This window comes from Cydia strobilella, chromosome 7, assembly GCF_947568885.1.
Source record: "Cydia strobilella chromosome 7, ilCydStro3.1, whole genome shotgun sequence".
Lineage (NCBI taxonomy): Eukaryota > Metazoa > Arthropoda > Insecta > Lepidoptera > Tortricidae > Cydia > Cydia strobilella.
Window position 1 is genome coordinate 15,339,475 of NC_086047.1, and position 18,471 is coordinate 15,357,945.

An 18,471-nucleotide genomic window follows, 5' to 3' on the forward strand; every position below is an offset into this window, starting at 1 on the left:
AAACTTGGCACGAACATAAAGTATGTCAAGTACTAGTTTTCGTTGGTAAGCATGGTTATACAAATAAAATAGAGCGCGTAAAAGTTTTGTATGTAAAACTTCTAGTCGCTCAAATTTCTTTGTAGGAATTACAATTTTCGCTTGAGAGGCGGTTAGGTTCGTTTCGTGTGACTTTTAATATAAGTGGCGTAACAACGTACGGACAAACTAAGAGTTTGTCCACTTACCATAATATCTTAAGAAAATAAGAGCACATACATATCTGACACAAACTTATGTCTTTAGATATTTTTGCGCGCTTCCTTGTGCAAGATATAATTGCAGGTTCAACTCCCGACTTTCGATTTCGGCATTTTAAAAGAGTATGTAAAGTTCTCAATCCGCATCGCATTTTGACTCTTTGCTGACCCGATATCGTGTGGTTGGAAAGAGAGGTGTATATTTAAGAAAACTTTTGAAATAATATTGTTTTTATTGTATTAAAGATATCTTGTTTAATAAAATATAACAGACTGTGCTTAGCAAAATAAATAATAACAAACATTACACTAACGGTTTGATGGTTTTATTTTCAGTATTTATAATTATGAGTTAACTAGTGACGTTTCAGCTAGGTATGATATAAAAGAAGACGCAAGATAAGAAAGGCACACTTGACTGTTGTAAACTAATTTAAGATTAAATAATAGAACTTTCACTAGGTCAGTCTTCGGCTAGGTTTAGCGCGAAATTCGTTATCTGCCTCTCTATCGCTCTATTATGTAAGAGTGACAGAGAGGCAGATAACGAAATTTCGGTTTCTGATTTTCGCTGTAAGTCGTATTTGGTTGGACACCACACGGTTGAACGGCAGTCTGTCTGTTAGTAGGACACTTCACGGATGCCTGACCAGTAGGCACCAGGTAGGTGGGTGCTAAGGAACAAGAGTGCACCGACAGCATCTCGTACGTGAGATAAACTACCCGTCTCTGTCTAAATAATACAGTTAGAAAACGACGGGCAGGCTATGTCGCGGATCTCCTGTGCTAAGCCGGTTGGAAGACTGGTCACGGCGACAAGCCGCGGCCATCACCTCGTACGGTAAGATTGTGTCGCCGTGTCTGCGCTGTTGCTGCGAGCCGTGACTGCGCTTGTAGCCGGGCCGCGCCCGCCGCCGCTACACATTGGGAAAACTCACCTGTGGAGAAGATGACCACTATTGATACAATTTTACGTTTTAAGTTTATAAAAAGTATGGACATGACAGCTGTCATATGTGTCTATGTGATAAATATATAAAATATAAACTTAGCTCTGCAGGTGAAACTGCGAAGGTGAAACACGTGCATTTAAATTAGCCAAATAACACTAGACCCTAATAGTGTTGTGTTCCTGCCGGTGAGTAACGCGCATGTAACACCTCTGGAGTTGCAGGCGTCCATAGGCTACGGAGACTGCTTATTTGCCTGTTTGCCACCGACGTAGTATAAAAAAAGATAAGATTTGAAACTCACAAAATATTTCAATTTGGACACAAACCAAAGGGATCGATTCCAATTTCGCAATTATATATAGTTTTGAAATCGTTTTAATACGACCATGACGATCTTGGTGATTCACGCGTATCTTACGCACGATTTTCACTCCATTTCGTTTGCCATCAGCGTAAGTGATCTTCAAGATAGTTAATTTGTAATGCAATAATTTTAAAATTGACATGTTTAACTTATTCTTTCCTGATACTTAGTTATTTTAATAATTTCCTAATTGTAATTTTTATCATCTGATATGATTTTATATTGTATTGTTTGCATGTTTACTTGCCGGTTGCTTTATATTGCATGCCTATCATAGGGTGTGGAACATAAGGACTACTATTTATTGTATCAAAACACTATGTTCTTGCAATAAATATAATAAATAATAAATATTATAGGACAATTTTACTCAGATCGACCTACTTCCACAGTCAGCTCAATAAGGCTTGTTGTGGGCACTAGACGTAAATATATTTCATTACATTTCGTTTTATTTCATGGTAGAAAATAGTACATTACGATACAGGTGCGAGAACTAGGAAATACGAAACGAGTTTCGAATTACCTATTCGCACATGTATCGTACAACGTTTTACAGTACATATGGCCCATTAAATTTTCAACATAGTTACGTAATGTGCTTATTGTCACACTAGTGTGGTAAAATAGCACCATATGTACTGTAAAAACAGTTTTAAACCATAAGATGTTGCTAAATCTGAATCTGGCTCACGGCCTTTGAATATTTTTAGGTAAATAAGTAAGAAAATATATCAATGCTATTTTACCTTGTCGCATGTTTAACCTAATGCCAATAGATCAGTCATATTATATTTAAAAAAAAATCTTTACGCGCGATTGAAGTAAAACTTCTTTGGTTTATCGCTATGTTAGCACTTTGTCGCGTGTCCTATTGTGCGTGTCTCACTACTGAGCGTTACTTCCATCAGAAAGAAAAACGGAGTTACCCCTCTAGTAGCGCCTAAAGAAGTTTTACTTAAAAAAAAAACACTAACCGATGGTATTCCAACATTGCACAACATCTCCTCCTTCCTCCCCCTCATTGTAGCAGTCGATAATGCGCTGCTGGTAATCGGGGCACACGGGCTCGAGACTCGGCAAATTAGAGGACCGCATCTCTATGCGGCGCACCAGTGAGTTGATGTCATCCACTGTTATTCTGGAAGGGGAACAATGAAATATCGCGTAAAATGTCATAAATTCTTACACCCAGTAATTAAACGTGCCATTTTCAACCAGAAGGGTACTTATTGTCGGTTGTCAACAAGGCGCTATTTCCATATAGCTTCAATTTGAAATCAGCCTTATCGACAAGCGACAAAGTGGTACCTTTTGGTTGAAAACGTCACAAATGATTATGCACATTGCCTTCATACACTAAACTTTACTTAAGTTGAAGAAATGTCAACAATATTCAAGTTAAACACGGAATTTTATATCTTTATATGTTATTTTCTCGTCTATTTAAAAACAAGTGCGAGTCGGACTCGCGCATGATGGGGTCCGCACCGTTACGCAAAAAACGGCAAAAAAATCACGTTTGTTGTATGGGAGCCCCACTTAAATATTTATTTTATTCTGTTTTTATTAGTATTTGTTGTTATTGGGTCCCGTTTTTATCCTTTGGGTACGGAACCCTAACAAACATTACCTAACTCTACGGGCCGGTACAGACGGATTGCAACCCAACTGCAACTTGTATGGGAACCGACCGCCGATGTTGCCGTTTGTATCGGCCCTAAGTGTATAAGTTAATTCCAAAACGCGGTACACAATCATAAAAGGTGATTATTTGAACGCTAAAAAAGATGATATATACTTAATTATGACTTGCTAAATAAACACATTTAATTCATTCTAACGGTGACCAGCATCTTTTAAAAAGCAGTATTAATTTAACATAATAACTATTAATTTAGCCGCCATCTGTAATTAAATAGAAGAACTACAGCGACATCCTCTAACCCTAGCGTGAATAACAAAGAACTGCGAAAATGCATCAACCTCAACCATTAAGCTACAATCAAGCGCCGCTAGATGGCAGCATGTGTGTTAAAACCGAAGAGGTATTGATTGCCGTAAAAGAGACGGTAAAAAAGAAACGGTAAGTAGTTAAACAGTGAAAATAGATGATTGTTAAATACCAACTTTTGAGAACCAGGGTAACCGTAAATTGTACTAACAGCAATGCTTTAACTGACTATCAGTGATCATTATGTGTTTGCAGTGAGGTTTACCAAAGATAGATATAACTCCGTAAGTTACTCCAACGCTGTACGAAAACGCCACCATGTCCGTCCGACTACAGGGCCAGAGCTCGAAGCCTATTCCATTGCAGCGGGGAGTCAGACAAGGAGATGTAATCTCCCCAAAGCTGTTCACCGCTGCATTGGAGGATGCCTTTAAGGTTCTGGACTGGAAAGGACGAGGCATCAATGTAAATGGCGAGTACATCACTCACCTTCGGTTTGCCGATGATATCGTAGTCATGGCTGAGACCATGGAGGACCTCAGTGCGATGCTCGCTGATCTCAGCAGAGTATCTGAACGAGTTGGTCTGAAAATGAACATGGACAAGACGAAGATCATGTCTAACGTCCATGTTGTGCCAACTCCCGTATTAATCGGAGGCTCTGCGCTCGAAGTTGTTGACGATTATGTATACCTAGGACAAACAGTCCAGTTAGGTAGGTCCAACTTCGAGAAAGAGGTCACTCGTCGAATCCGACTCGGTTGGGCAGCGTTCGGGAAGCTCCACAGTATCTTTTCGTCCAAATTGCCGCAGTGTCTTAAGTCAAAAGTCTTTGACCAGTGTGTGTTGCCAGTGATGACATACGGATCTGAGACGTGGGCGCTAACGATGGGCCTCATAAGAAGGCTCAAGGTCACGCAAAGGGCAATGGAGAGAGCTATGCTCGGGGTTTCTCTGCGTGATAGAGTCAGAAACGATGATATCCGCAGTAGAACTAGGGTCACCGATATAGCTCGCAGAATTGCAAACCTTAAGTGGCAGTGGGCGGGGCACATTGCTCGCAGAACTGATGGCCGGTGGGGCCGGAAGGTTCTGGAGTGGCGTCCGCGTACCGGAAGACGAACTGCCGGTAGGCCTCCAACGAGATGGAGCGACGACCTGGTGAAAGTCGCGGGAATTCGGTGGTTGCGAGCGGCACAGGATCGGTCGGAGTGGCGAGCCTTGGGGGAGGCCTATGTCCAGCAGTGGACGTCTATCGGCTGACATGATGATGATGATGAAGTTACTCCATGGGTTTACGAATTGTCAGTTGTTAACAGTGGAGACGGACTTACGGAACCGTGCACCAGGGACCGGACAACCTTTTCAACTTTCAACCCTTTTTGTTTTCCGATAAAAGCCATACAATTGGCGTCCCTTCTACAAGCCGTTCTACCTGAAAACGTCTAATATTGCTGTCTCACTTGCTCTTCTCTTAATAATTGTTTTTGAGATCCTTCCGTGGTTTGCGCGTCACGGGCACTGCCGCTCCTCCAGCGAGTGTAGCATCTACAAGCTGTTCTACCTGTAAACAGCAATATCAGAATATTGCTGTCTCACTTGCTCTCCGAGTGCGTCTCGTCCAGACACTTAATCTTCTTTATGAGTATTTTGTCCTTGAGATCCTCTCGCGGCTTGCGTGCCACCGGCGCTGCCGCCGCTCCTCCAGCGAGTGGAGTATCTTCTACAACCCGTTCTACTTGAAACTGATATTGCTGTCTCACTTGCTCCTCTCCGAGTGCGTCTCATCCAGACACTTCATTTTTTCCGTGAGTATCTTGTCCTTGAGATCCTCCCGTGGCTTGCGCGTCACCGGCGTTGCCGCCGCTCCTCCAGCGAGGGTAGCGTCTTCTACAAGCCGTTCTACCTGAAAACGGCAAATGGTTTACATACCTAGAAGGCGGGACCTTGTAAAATACAAGGTAGATATCTAACATAGTTTGATCTAACCTATTGAATAAGGTGCTTTGGTTGACGTGCAATTTCCTAAATGTTGACCGACAATGTGAAAGCGCTCTAAGGTAGAGCCCCCACTTCTGACCTTTCCGTGCTATATATCTTTTTGATTTTTTGTTTGATTGACAAAAGAAAAAACCCAAAACAAAAAATATGTGTCCATTATTTTTTAGTACCTAATCTAATTGACGGTCTACTTATAAATATTTTTCTACCCAGGACGCTACCCAACTGGTAAAAATACGCTTGTCTTGTTCTCACCATTTTGTTGGAGATGCTGATGTGGGGTTCCTGCTCGTCCGTTGGTGGCGCCTGCGGTCGGGAGAAGTGCGAGGCGCGGACGGACTGCCCGCTGCCCATTGTGGACTCTAATGCTGTGGAGTAAGGTTCTTTATCGAAACTACACATTCAAAATGGGTAGTCAATTTGATAGCGAACTGAAAACAACTGATCTCGTATAAAAGTTTCTTAATACGAATATCACTTCTGTTATTGCCTAAGCTTATTAGTTATTTGTCATAATCTATTAGCATTGTAAAATCGTTCTCCTGCGATATTGGCGTCTGTTTATGGGACAGAGAGATTTTTGGTAAACATGTCACTAGAATAAGTTTGATACTGGTAAATTAAAACCTTGTTTGGACTATAGGTTTATGATAAAACTACACTTCTTTAGTTAAATATATTAATAACGGGTCACTCACGTATTTTAAGTCGAAAAACGCTCGACATATTTCACTCCGTACCTTCTTCTTCTTTAGTTAATTAATACCTAATTCGAATTGTTGCTAAAAGTCCCCGGGGGTTTACTGTATTACAATACATCATCTTAATTACTTAATCATCTCAGAAAAACTTTGTCTAAACTACACTTATCATACAAAGTTTGAATTTCGTTATGAACCTATGCTTATTAATGCTTAGCAATTTGCTTTCTCAACCTGAAATATATTTTTTTCCGCAATATTATTTTGAGAATCCTTTTATCCTGAACTGCGCGAGACTTCTACCCCTTTTCAATAGAGCCACAGCTAAATCTTTTTCTCACAACTTAATAAATAATATAGGCATTATTTCCGATTTCAATTAACTGTCTATTAATAGGTACTGTAGGTACATGTGTATACACATACCATGTGTAGCAATGACAAATGAATCGTTTTAGTTATGAGATGGCTAAAGAAACCGCTTATACCTTATATCTATTCCAACTATACAATTAATGAACGAAGATGCCTCATAGAATTATGCAAATATGAGTAAGCATGTCCGTTTGGGTCCCAGCTACCTTGAACTTTTCGTGACGATCCCCCCGATACTATGGCTGCGATGCTAACCAAAGCCATATCTATCTACAATAGTTCTCATAAACTTATTGCGTTACAAAAGAATTATTACCACTGCTAACTTTGAGAATCGCCTCAAGCATGTCAATATAAATATGACTGAGATCCGTAAGAAAAATATGCTCAAAACTTCTAATATTACTTGATTGTCTTGAATTTATTTCTTTGGTATTTATTGAAATGTCAACGCGATTGCAAGTTTTCTTTGTAATTTTTTTTACTGTTCAGTTGTCCAGCACAGGAAGCGTAGATACTTAGATAGGCGTCCATCAACAAAAGTTATGATCTGGTTAAGATTGCAGAAAACCGTTGAATGCGCTGCGACGCGCTCAACAACGGAAGTCTTACGACTAGGAATGTGATATTAGATTAACCTATTGGATTTCACAGATTTTGACCGAGACCCATAGGACAGGTCTGGTTAGCTTACGTAAGAACCCTAAGGCGATTTAAAAAAAATAAAGGCACATTTGCAATTTGCTTGCATTACAGGCATGCAAGTTAGGTATACACATGGGTTAGGTATACACTTTCTTTTGGTTTAAAACTGAAGACGCATGATTGAAGCATACTTATTTTCTGGATATTCGCTCCTGAAGTTTTTATCTGCTTGCGCCTGGTGAGCCCGCGTAGCCCGCAGTTGCTACTACCGCTGCGGAAATTTATCGTTCGGCTCGACGAAGATTGGAAATCCAAAACGTTAAGGACAGTGACGATATTTTATTGGTTTTGACTCGTGTACTGACAGAAAATAGTTTAATTTATTGTACATATTTTGTTTTTTTTTTTATAATTTTACATTTTTGCTTAATAAATGATAAAATGTTTAGAAATGACTAGATACGGTGGAATCTGTAAGTACATGTATTTTACACATGGGTATCCTATCGCAACTTCCAAAAATGTTCGACCGATGTTACATTTGCCAAATTTTTTCTCCAAAACCGATAATCGTTCTAACTAAACTTTTGAAAAAGGCATGATGTAGAAACTATTGGGATAGGTTAAGTTAGAATTGGACAAAAGGGAAACCTCTTAAATTGAAGAAGAGAACTTTTGAAAAAGGCATGATGTAGAAACTATTGGGATAGGTTAAGTTAGAATTGGACAAAAGGGAAACCTCTTAAATTGAAGAAGAGAACTTTTGAAAAAGGCATGATGTAGAAACTATTGGGATAGGTTAAGTTAGAATTGGACAAGATGGTACCTCTTAAATTGAAGAAGAGAAGAAGTTAGAATTGTGACCTTTGTAAAAAACGCGTTCGTTCAAATAAAAACTTGGCAAATAAAACATCGACCAAGAAATGTTTCGAGATTGCGTTAGGTAACCATATACATGGCAATTGATGCCATATGCTAGAAACTTGAAAGTTTGTTGGGTTCAAGTGGGAAAATAATTCTCTTTGTACATTCATGACATCAAAAAAGTCACGTTTAAATTTTTTGCAATAATGGAATATGCAAGAAATTGTTATGTAAGTATGCCAGCTACCGTTATGTATTTCTACATTCCCAGTATTTTCGTGTTTGGTTAAATCAAAGTAATACAGCATTACAACCACTGGTGCGCCTGAGCATGGCGTTTAAGCGATGGGAACTGTAATCTAGCATGGTATCAGTGATGGATATCATAAGCCACAGATCATGGCATATTATTAGCATGACTAAAATGGCTAACGTTTTTTACGCGTTTAGTAAGTGACGGATTGATATCGAACTTTATCGAGACATACGCTTCTTTGAATTTAAAACTATGGGGAAAAAATGAAGGATGTGGTTTTATTTTTTAATTCCAATATATTTCAAGTCTTTATGGATAGTGTGTTTTTCTTGTAGGTAATCTTATCTTATAAAGTACTTATACCTAAAGTTGTCATCTAAATAAATTCTATATTTGTATCTGATACCTATGTATGTTTAATATTGCTTACACCAAACCTTTACTAAACAAAGACTTGTTATAGTTATTTAATGAAACTAACAAGGTGTTTAAAACAATTCAAGATGTTTACTTCTTTTTTAGATGCGGAGATGCCAAATACGTAAAAACTAATTTTATACAGACCCTTCAAGCTCACCATAACTAATAGTTTACATAAGAACACAACCTGACATGACACCTTAATAGGCGTTTAATTGATTGATGCCACCGCATAGACAATTAATATTGTTAAATTGTTACTATTTTAACTTCCTGATTTGTGTGATTCACAACTTTTGAACACGCAATTTTGCTAACTAGAAGGTTCTATGACGTAGTATGGGCTTGTATTTTGCTCGTACCATCATAATTAATATGATAATAGGCTTCTAACCGCGATTTCGTCTGCGTGGGACGATGATGATGATGGTTGTCTTCCTCGGGCCTCAAACTATCTCCGTACTAAATTTCATCTAAATCATTTCAGCGGTTTAAGCGTGATAAGGTATTATTAGACAGACAGAGTTTGGGGGAACGGTGGTGCCCCCGCCAAGACGAGCAAAGCTTCGCGTTTGCGAGTTGTTCGCTTACGTAAGACGCAGCGTTACAGAGCCCGAGCCACTAAATAGTGTTTATGTAATGGTCTCTTCTCTCAAAAATTCTCTCATCTAATTCCGGTGTTAATTAAACAATTTTCAGTACATCCTACAATGGGTAATACGTACATACAAAGGGGTAAAATTCATTCGTTTTCTCTTTCAATAATTCTAACCTATCGATGCCGATGTGCTCACCTATTTCTGTGAAAACCACACCCAAATATTACTTCTAAGTAACTTTGTCATGAAGGTCAAGGATATTTTATGCAATAAACTTTATTTTCATGAAATAAGGCTTTATCAAAATATGTAACATATCCCTTTATAATCATATGATTGTGATGATGTTCATATGATTTCACCGGAGAGGCAAGAGTAAGTATGTTGTTTCTGCAAGCGGAATGTATTGCATGATTGCAAAAACAATACAGACCTCCATCTTGTGGGAGTAAAGCAATTGTAAATTCACTCATGCAACAATTATTACTCGCGACAGAATTGCAACTTCTTCAAAATATTGATAGTGGATAGATCTTAGTTATAGCTCTTTTTGTTTCTTCTTTCTTTTCTTCTTCTTGATTTTTTTCTCGTGTTATTAAGTATGCCTTTATTAAGGAGGTCTACTTTCATTTCTTTCTTTATTTTTAACCACCTATCTATTATTGAGGCGCTGTAGGTATTAGAATCTTGCAATCCAAAATTCCCATCCCAATTCCAAAGTAACCAAGTCGTTTTATTTTTTGGGTAAATCGTGACTACGTATTATTTTTAGTTTTTATTGATACATTAATTTAAATTACATATGTGTTCGAAATTTAGTTTGATCTTTATTATACGACGGTTTTACGACTAACCCCGTTTTATTAATAAATATGTGATATAGGTATGTTAGTTCGTTCAGGGCCTAAAATACCATTCTACTTTATTTTATTTATTAGAGCTACTTAGCATAATTTCCGCGAATCCCAGTCCTTTTCCGATTTATTTAAAGGTCACATATCGTAACGCTAAAATAAACATGGTGTAATATCCAATAAGCACACGCGTGACTCATGAGAAGGCGGTAGCTTATATGTCTTATGTATAAACAGTCATAATATCATACACCCTCTCATGACCTAACTCCTAACCTAACCTAACCTTGTTTTTAAGGCCGTTCCATCGGTTTGCCGCTGTCTCTGTCACATTTCGCAAGAAAGAACGGGAAAGATCATGCGCGCCAAGTGTCAATTTTGATCGAATTTTGTCGCGCATACATGACATACTCTGGGTGATTTTATTTCTTAAATAATTGTATATTATTTCTAAAATACCTGCTGTCATACGACTGTTTTTTTTTTTGTATTTATTTTTAGTAAACCCAACTTATGATTATTACAATATAAATTCCCAAGAATAAGTCAAATTGAAATTGTATATTGTGAGATAAATAAATTATATCATACCATAATTATCATATAAACGCGTCCGTTGATGTCTTGTGTTAAAAACTCTCCAACGAATCGTATGAGGACTGATTGCGGATTATGCTCTCCCAAACATACCTTGCTTGCTTTGTCAAATAAGGATGCCAATTATTACAACAAAATACAGTACTTAGTGTTTTTTATAACAATCATTGGGTCGCGTACATTCTGTGCAACTTGCCGGGAAGTCTAAATTAGGAAGCCTAAAATTAAAAGTTAATCGGTAAAATGTTGTCTCGTTAAAATTGTTGAACATGAATAAAGACAAGTATTTTAATAAATATGCAGAAATGTAGTAAAAAGATGCCTCGAATGAATAACAAGAATCGGTTAATTGTTAGGTCGTTGTACTTTGAGGAAAAGGTACTAAGGTGAAGTATTATATCTTGATAACGAAGTTTAATTTAATCCAGACTTATGTTCACCTTTACTTGAAATATTACATTCGGACAACAAATTAAATACAACCCATGGAATAATAGATACTGCTAATCTTACTTAATTGCATTAAAGCCGAACTACAGCAAATTTGAAATGCAGCACGGCACCAGGGGGCATAGCCAAGACGACGACAATCGACACGACAATCGTTTGCAAAAAACGAAACCAAACGCTAAGATATATTATAAGTAATGTACGGAAATTATAGCGTTTCGTTTCGTTGTCTGCAAAGGATTATTATCTTGGCTAGGCCTCCAGATCGCTGCTTGCGCGTGCACACGTCGGTTGTAATTTGTAATGTTATGCTGGCATTATAATGTTAGCTGGGTACATAGCTTGCGTTTGGCGCCCCACGTCCACCACAGGGTTAGGGAGTCTAAGCCGTGCTGCCCCGTGCTGTATACGCATCTGAAATTTGTAATCTACACTGAAGGCTTATGCTAATTGTTATGACACTGACAAATTATATCAAATTCATAAACTGTTGGTACAATTAGAATAAGCCTCCTGGTTTGTATATTAGACTTTAGAGTCTGCATTTATTCCCATTTCTTACTGGTGACTCGATTTTTGATGGAACCGCTGAAAAAGCGATCGTTTTGATTTTGAATTTGGAATCTTCTATAAGTCATTCGGCACAGTGTACGAACGATAAAAATATATACTGCGCAGCTTATAAGAATAATTAAATATCTAACAACCGCAGATGTTTGTCAGAAGGCCTACTTAGAACATAAATAAAGAATCAACTAATTCGAAGTAAATAGGTTGGTATTTCATTTTAAATTGACGAATATAAGATTAATTTTTAAATAAAACCTAGCCGTGACTTAAATACCCCTATTTTAATATAATAATTAAGTTGCAATTAATCATACGTAAAACAGTAGCAAATTGAAAATGTCGCGTCCACTGCCGCTTTTCACAAATAACACAATAAGAGCCTTTAGAACGATTGTCAATGTACTGCGAACTAAGGTCAAGTGTAAAGATGCGCAGAACTGGTTTGCGGCGTACAGCGTAGAGACAGCGGTTAGACTTTTATGAAAAACGGTCGTTCATAGAGTACAATATAATAAAACGCTTTGCTGTCACTTATTGGCAGTCGAATAGCTAACGGCCTAGCTAAGGTTACGATCGCTTGCGCTTCGCTATCGAATCACTCTTCCATATTAGTGTGACAGTGGCAGTTTCGTTTCGTTCGCTACGTAGCGTTAGCGATTGGCATGTTGTCTACGGGGCCTTGTTTTTTGACATTATCTGACAATAATAATAATAATCTGTGTAAGAATATCCTATAATATTTATTTATTTATAAAATATATATGTTTAGTATCGTTGTAGGTTGAAAGCATGCAATTTTCAATGTTGCTTCTTAAGAAATTACCCTACTTGAAAACTATGCCGTTTCCATGGGGATCATAATGTTGGCACCGTCTTTTGTGCTTTGAAATTCAAAATTTTCGTAAAGTGCCAATCTTCATTTAAATAACGAGTCCAATCAGGAAGATAAAGATTGAAATTAATACAAATTTGGTGCATGGTAACGGCCAGGCCACGACATCGCGCGGCGGCGGCAGCGGCGAGCGGCGGCCGTAGGTGGGAACGAAAGGTCCGATCACTGTGTCTCGCTCCAACCTATGGCCGTCGATCGCCGCTGCCGCCGCCGCGCGATGTCGTGGCCGGGCCGTAATAGTAACTTATACTTTCGATTTTCAACGTCAAATAAAAGTAAATAAGGATAAGTAACTCGCATGTAGACAAGGATAAGTAGGATAGTAGAGTATACTTGATGTACTAAGACTAAAAGACAGTTGAAACAATGCCACGATAGTACGATTGGCACGTCTTCTAATAATTGTACCCCAGAAAAACCGCGCGTTTATTTCGAAGCGGCCACGCCGTCTACCGGCACGCTGACGTCACCGGAGGCTGCGCGCGGTATAATATACGAGATGCGCACAGGTGAATCCTCAATCCTTTCTGTGACTCGCGTGAGACGTGAACCGACCATGCTACGATTTGTGACACTTAGTGCGGTTGCGGTAAGTAACAAATTTTGTAAACTTTTTTTTTATAGGAAGTAGCCATTTTTTGAAAACTTTTTTACATTTTTTTCTACATGAAGGCTAAATAGATTCCAGGTTGTATCATTTACGTGTGTGAATAGACTATGAAGGTTAATTTTAACCTTTTAACCGTTGACCATTAAAAAAAATGCAATCTACGCCTATTCATAAAGTGTATTAAATTTCGGACAATTTTTTGTGAAGAGGTCCCTACACTTTATCTCTCCTGAGCAATATATTATAACTATTTCCACGTTAGAATTTACTTATAAGGTTTTAAAATAAAAAATATAGCTCTTAGATTTGAGTTCACATGATTTACAGGAATCTCTGATAGATATTAAAACAGGATCTAAATAAAATTAAACAAATTGTAAAGAGTTCATATCACAAGCACTACCTAATGTACCTAATCTTGTGCAGGTTATGCATTATTAAATTAACAAATTGATATGAAAATAAGTAGGTATATTTATAATATACTATTTTTATCACCGTACGCATAACATGAGCACGTATAATGTGTAAAGAGCATTCAGTGTTTAATTTATTTCATTATCAATAAAAATTTCAAGGAAGCTTTAATAACCCTATAAAAAAGCCTGTGTCAGAATTTAACGAGTCTATCTCCACAGCAGGTTTTTTAACGTCAAAAGGACAGAATTGTGCTTTATCCTTAGAAGTGATTCATTTCAGGCATTTTTGTAGGCAGATTGACCGTATAGTTAACAATAATTAAGCATCGGATTATTTGGATCAACGCAATATCTAGTCCTAATCTATCTCATTTGAAAAAAACTTTATTCTAATTAAGGCTTAGTATCTGTGGATTGAAAGTTCGAAAAGAAAAACTACTTCACATTCCTACTACTTCATATTATGCACATTTGAACATTCCTTTCGAAATAAAATCCGGTCACACAAGAAGAAGCTTAGAAATTATGGCATTGCTTTAACAATGAGTTACATAGGTGAGCTAGGTGTGTTCATTTTGTATTGAAAATGAGGCGCTAGGCACTGAAAGTGGTAAAAGTCCTTTTCCTGCTCAGGCGTTCCTCTTCTTCGTACAACACTTGATCTTACTATAAGCGATTTTAATGTCATTGATTAGTGATATTTCTGAGGACTATCGCTGCAAATATTATAAGGTATAAACGGTGCCCTAACAGTACTTTCCCGCAGGCAAATTAGCGAGAATTATCTTATTTATATTCAAAGCAATCATTCAAATCAAAGGATAGCTCATTGTTTATTCCGCTTGCATTTCTTGGTATATTATGCTCTCGGCAAATGAAAGCTCACGCAAGGCTAAAGCTCACATGCAAAAGGAAATGTGTGTTTGGCCTTTGCCAATACTAAAATTGCGAAGTTGATACGGAATTCCCATTTCACGGTCTCTTTCAAATATGAGTGACTCTTACGGTTAGTATTATAATTATGCTACTACCATTAATGATCAATAGCCCTAAAAGATCCGACAGCTCATGGGGCATTCCACAAAAGAGTCTGTTTTGTCGGGGACGTGACTCGTATATGGCAGCTACATCAATAACCTGCAGAAATCTTGTAATATACCGTTGAATTTAAAGTGATAAGCAACGCTGACTTCGTCAAGTGCTTACAAAAACAAATCAGCGACAGGCTTCGTCATCTACTAACAAATGATATAATCCGCAACAGGCTTTGGCAATCTTAAACACTAAATTAAACTAGGCGAAGTCCCCAATTCGGACCGTAGCCGTCCCAAAAGTCTACATGACACTGGCAGCGTTGCCTTGTTGAATTGCCAAGGAGATCTGTTGGACCAGATACGATCCGGAGCGAGGATCGCAACCCCTTTCTCTTCTCATTTAAAGCTAAGTCTCAAACATTATCGTGCCAAATATCGGCTTCTTAGCTTTATCCGAAGTGTTCAAAATAGCGTCACGTACCTGACACTTTTCTGGAATGCTCCTCGCGGTGTACCTGACTGGCGTGAAGTGACACCGAATAGAGCAAAGTTGCGCTCTCTTGTGTCTGAGGACTATGAGGCCAAGACTGCCTTTGGGGTCACTGAGCCAGTGAAGTAAATAATGCTCAAAACTATATTAAGATAAACTTACATAATCTATTTTCGAACGAAACTCTCCTCTAAATATCTTATTCAGACAGTGTTTTTCATATAACACAATTAATTTAAACATAAATATTACATTTTCGTACTAAATATTACATTAAATTTACAAACGTCACTGCTGTCACATTGATGCCAAAGTCTGATACTAATCTGACAAAATAACTATAAAGGTTTATTTGAAGGTTATATTAGTTTATTTGTATATTGTAACCTTATTAGACCACAGAAAAATGACTGGACTGTGAGTGCATAGCAATTTGTGTTCCTTTATTCGTCAAGTACCTAAGTATGTGATTGCTATGCAGTTGTTTACGTTGATTAGTATACCGCTTTTCAAAATAAATAATAAATGCATCACATTTTATGCGCGGGTTTAACAATACCTACATTATCTGGATCTATTTCCAGGATAACGTTTTTTGTTGCCCTAAGTAACGAGAGTTAGACCAAGATAAGTCTGCAATGATTTTGATAGCATACGCAGTGCAAGTGTTATTTTAAATGACAAACTTCTATGAAATTATGACGTAATTAATAACACTTGCACTAGTTGCACTGCGTGTGCTATCAAAATCGTTGCAGACTTATCTTGGTCTAACTTTATATTATTCACATAGTTTGACATCTTTTTCTCTCGTTTATATAACTAAATAGTTACAAGGGGCAAATTTGTTGTTAAAACCCCCGCGCTAATAATATTGATACCCAAGCAAGTGAAAGATAAGTGGAATCTTGAGCGTCGCGAGGGTGCAAGGCACGAGAGTTAAACAAACTTTGCTTCCTAGTGAAAACAAATTTTTTACCATAACGCAAGAAAGATACTAACTGTAAAACTTAAATCCAAATGAATGTTATGCAATATGAATCTAAATTTATTATCATTTTGTAAGTAATTATTGTTAAGTATGTAACTGACAGTGTATGATTAATACCAATAAAAATCTATCTATCTATCAACACTTAAAACCAGCCAGCATAAGGAAACAACTCAAAATTTGCATTAAATTACTTTTCCACTCTTGTGGATAAAACGCAAATATCTTATTAGTTTTTCAAGAATTAAGAGAGCCTTTACGAGCTGATGTGGTAAAAGAATATTGTGAAACCTGACAACATGTCAAACTAAGCACGTGCTAACATGAAACCTCTGGCTCTTGAATATGCACCTGCAGTTATTTCAGACAAAAGAGCGAGATTCCTCATGGATCCCATCATCAAAACACGCGCGCTTGACACGCAAAAATTTTCCTTTCAAGTTTGCAAAATCCAGCGCTATCTCGAAACTCTTAACCCAATCACGAAAAGGCTAATATTGCCAAAGTTGTTTTCTGCAAAAGGTATTTAATGTGACAATACGTAGCCAAAACAACACATTTGTATAGCCTGTGAAGCGAGTTTTTACAAACAAGTCAAGGCATTAAAAACAACGACTGGGCTTGCAAAAAATGGTCAGGGATTTTTTCCTTATGTGCCGATTGTCTTTTGGTAAACATACATAAACAACAATTTAATAGCAGATTTATAAAACAGTAAAAAAATACTGTCAATGGCCTAAAGGGTCGTTGGAACTTTGATAAATAATTTGTTTTGCTTGATATAGTATACCAACATAATTAGTATATCTAACTTTGGCCTAATTATAGGTTTTAAATAAGACGAACATTTCTCCTTTTACTTCTAATCTATATTTATTGTCGTATTTCTACTCAAAATCAGAAGAGATAATTTACTTTACAATTAAATTGAATGTATGTGGAAAAGTCGCGAGGCGTGGAAAAATTAGACTTTGAACCGGAAATATTAGTCCAGTATATATCAATTCTAAAAGGAAAATATTTTAAAACTAGATATTACCATTGTCTATATCCTTATATTCTTCATCGTTCAAGGCAAGCTGCACGTTTTTGCATTTTCTACTGGAACACGTCTTGGGTCGTTTAAATTGCTACCCGCCGGTGTATCTTCATCTTTACTCAGAATAGTCGGAATGCGGAAGTGTGCATGCAGCTTAAATACCGCTTGTTCTTATCGCGTACTGATTGGTATCTAATTGTCTATGGTTATCAGTGCAAAGGGCATTAAAGTGTATCCAGGATTAAGTATGCTGTAATCAATTTTAAGCTGAACAATATCGGATGACATGGGAATGTCACTAATTACTTTTGAAAATTTTATTAAGCCAATTTTTGACATGAAAAATGTAGAGGTGCCAAACTGACTCGTTTTTATTGATCACTAGCGATCCGCCTCGGATTTGCACGGGCTACACAAAACCTTAACAAATTATAGGTACACCCTAAACCTTCCTCAAGGACTTGTTTTATAAGATGTAGTGATAAGGTACATTATAAAAGCTCGTATTCAGAAGGTTTGGAAGCCTTACCCATGATTTTATGTATACAGGATTCTTGACGATCATAATAATATAGGCAAAGAGGATATAATAAGATAGAGCCGTTCTGTCATAGTAGATTTTGTAACCACAGTAAATTCACTGCCATCTATCGACACACCTTAAAACTAAAAATGAAGATTTATAAAAATACGATAAAATGTAATAAATGATTTTTTTTATTTGCATTAATTATTTGTATGATTTTGACCCATGTTCTTTCACTGATAAATATGCGTTTAAATTGTTAAATAACAAACGAAACCGTCAACGCCATCTATACGACAATAGGCCAAAGCTAGTAGCGCCCTCTGATCGAGAATCAAATTTTCTTGATTTTCGAGGCACGTTTTTTCCTTAGACTGTATCCATCTATTACGGAGTTATATCTATCTTTGATATAGGTAACTTGTAATCTCAATTTAATATATCCATACGAAACAATAAAATCAATAAATAATACCAGTAAAGATTTCCATACCATTTTTAAAAAGATCTCATTATACATATCGGCTGCGCATCAAACAGCTCATCACTATTATTAACATATCGGAACTTGAAAAAAAAATGGTAAAAACAACGTGGCTTATGATTTGGGCACGATTCTCTCGAAAAC

General features: G+C 37.3%; 2 protein-coding genes across 2 annotated transcripts in view; one reads left to right on the forward strand and one right to left on the reverse strand.

The window, feature by feature from the left end:
- Window positions 1-1,046: 1,046 nt before the first annotated feature.
- Window positions 1,047-18,471, reverse strand: part of LOC134742853 (uncharacterized) — a 273,946-nt gene continuing 256,521 nt past the window's right edge. Inside the window, exons 2-6 of the mRNA XM_063676036.1 lie at window positions 15,450-15,548; window positions 5,767-5,879; window positions 5,274-5,416; window positions 2,534-2,697; window positions 1,047-1,177 (exon numbers count right to left, since the gene is read on the reverse strand). Coding sequence (XP_063532106.1) covers window positions 1,047-1,177; window positions 2,534-2,697; window positions 5,274-5,416; window positions 5,767-5,865 — 537 coding nt within the window. The 5' untranslated portion in view covers window positions 5,866-5,879; window positions 15,450-15,548. The remainder of the gene's footprint in view (window positions 1,178-2,533; window positions 2,698-5,273; window positions 5,417-5,766; window positions 5,880-15,449; window positions 15,549-18,471) is intronic.
- The window catches only part of LOC134743236 (uncharacterized), a 33,978-nt gene continuing 28,659 nt past the window's right edge, over window positions 13,153-18,471 (forward strand). Inside the window, exon 1 of the mRNA XM_063676643.1 lies at window positions 13,153-13,323. Coding sequence (XP_063532713.1) covers window positions 13,234-13,323 — 90 coding nt within the window. The 5' untranslated portion in view covers window positions 13,153-13,233. The remainder of the gene's footprint in view (window positions 13,324-18,471) is intronic.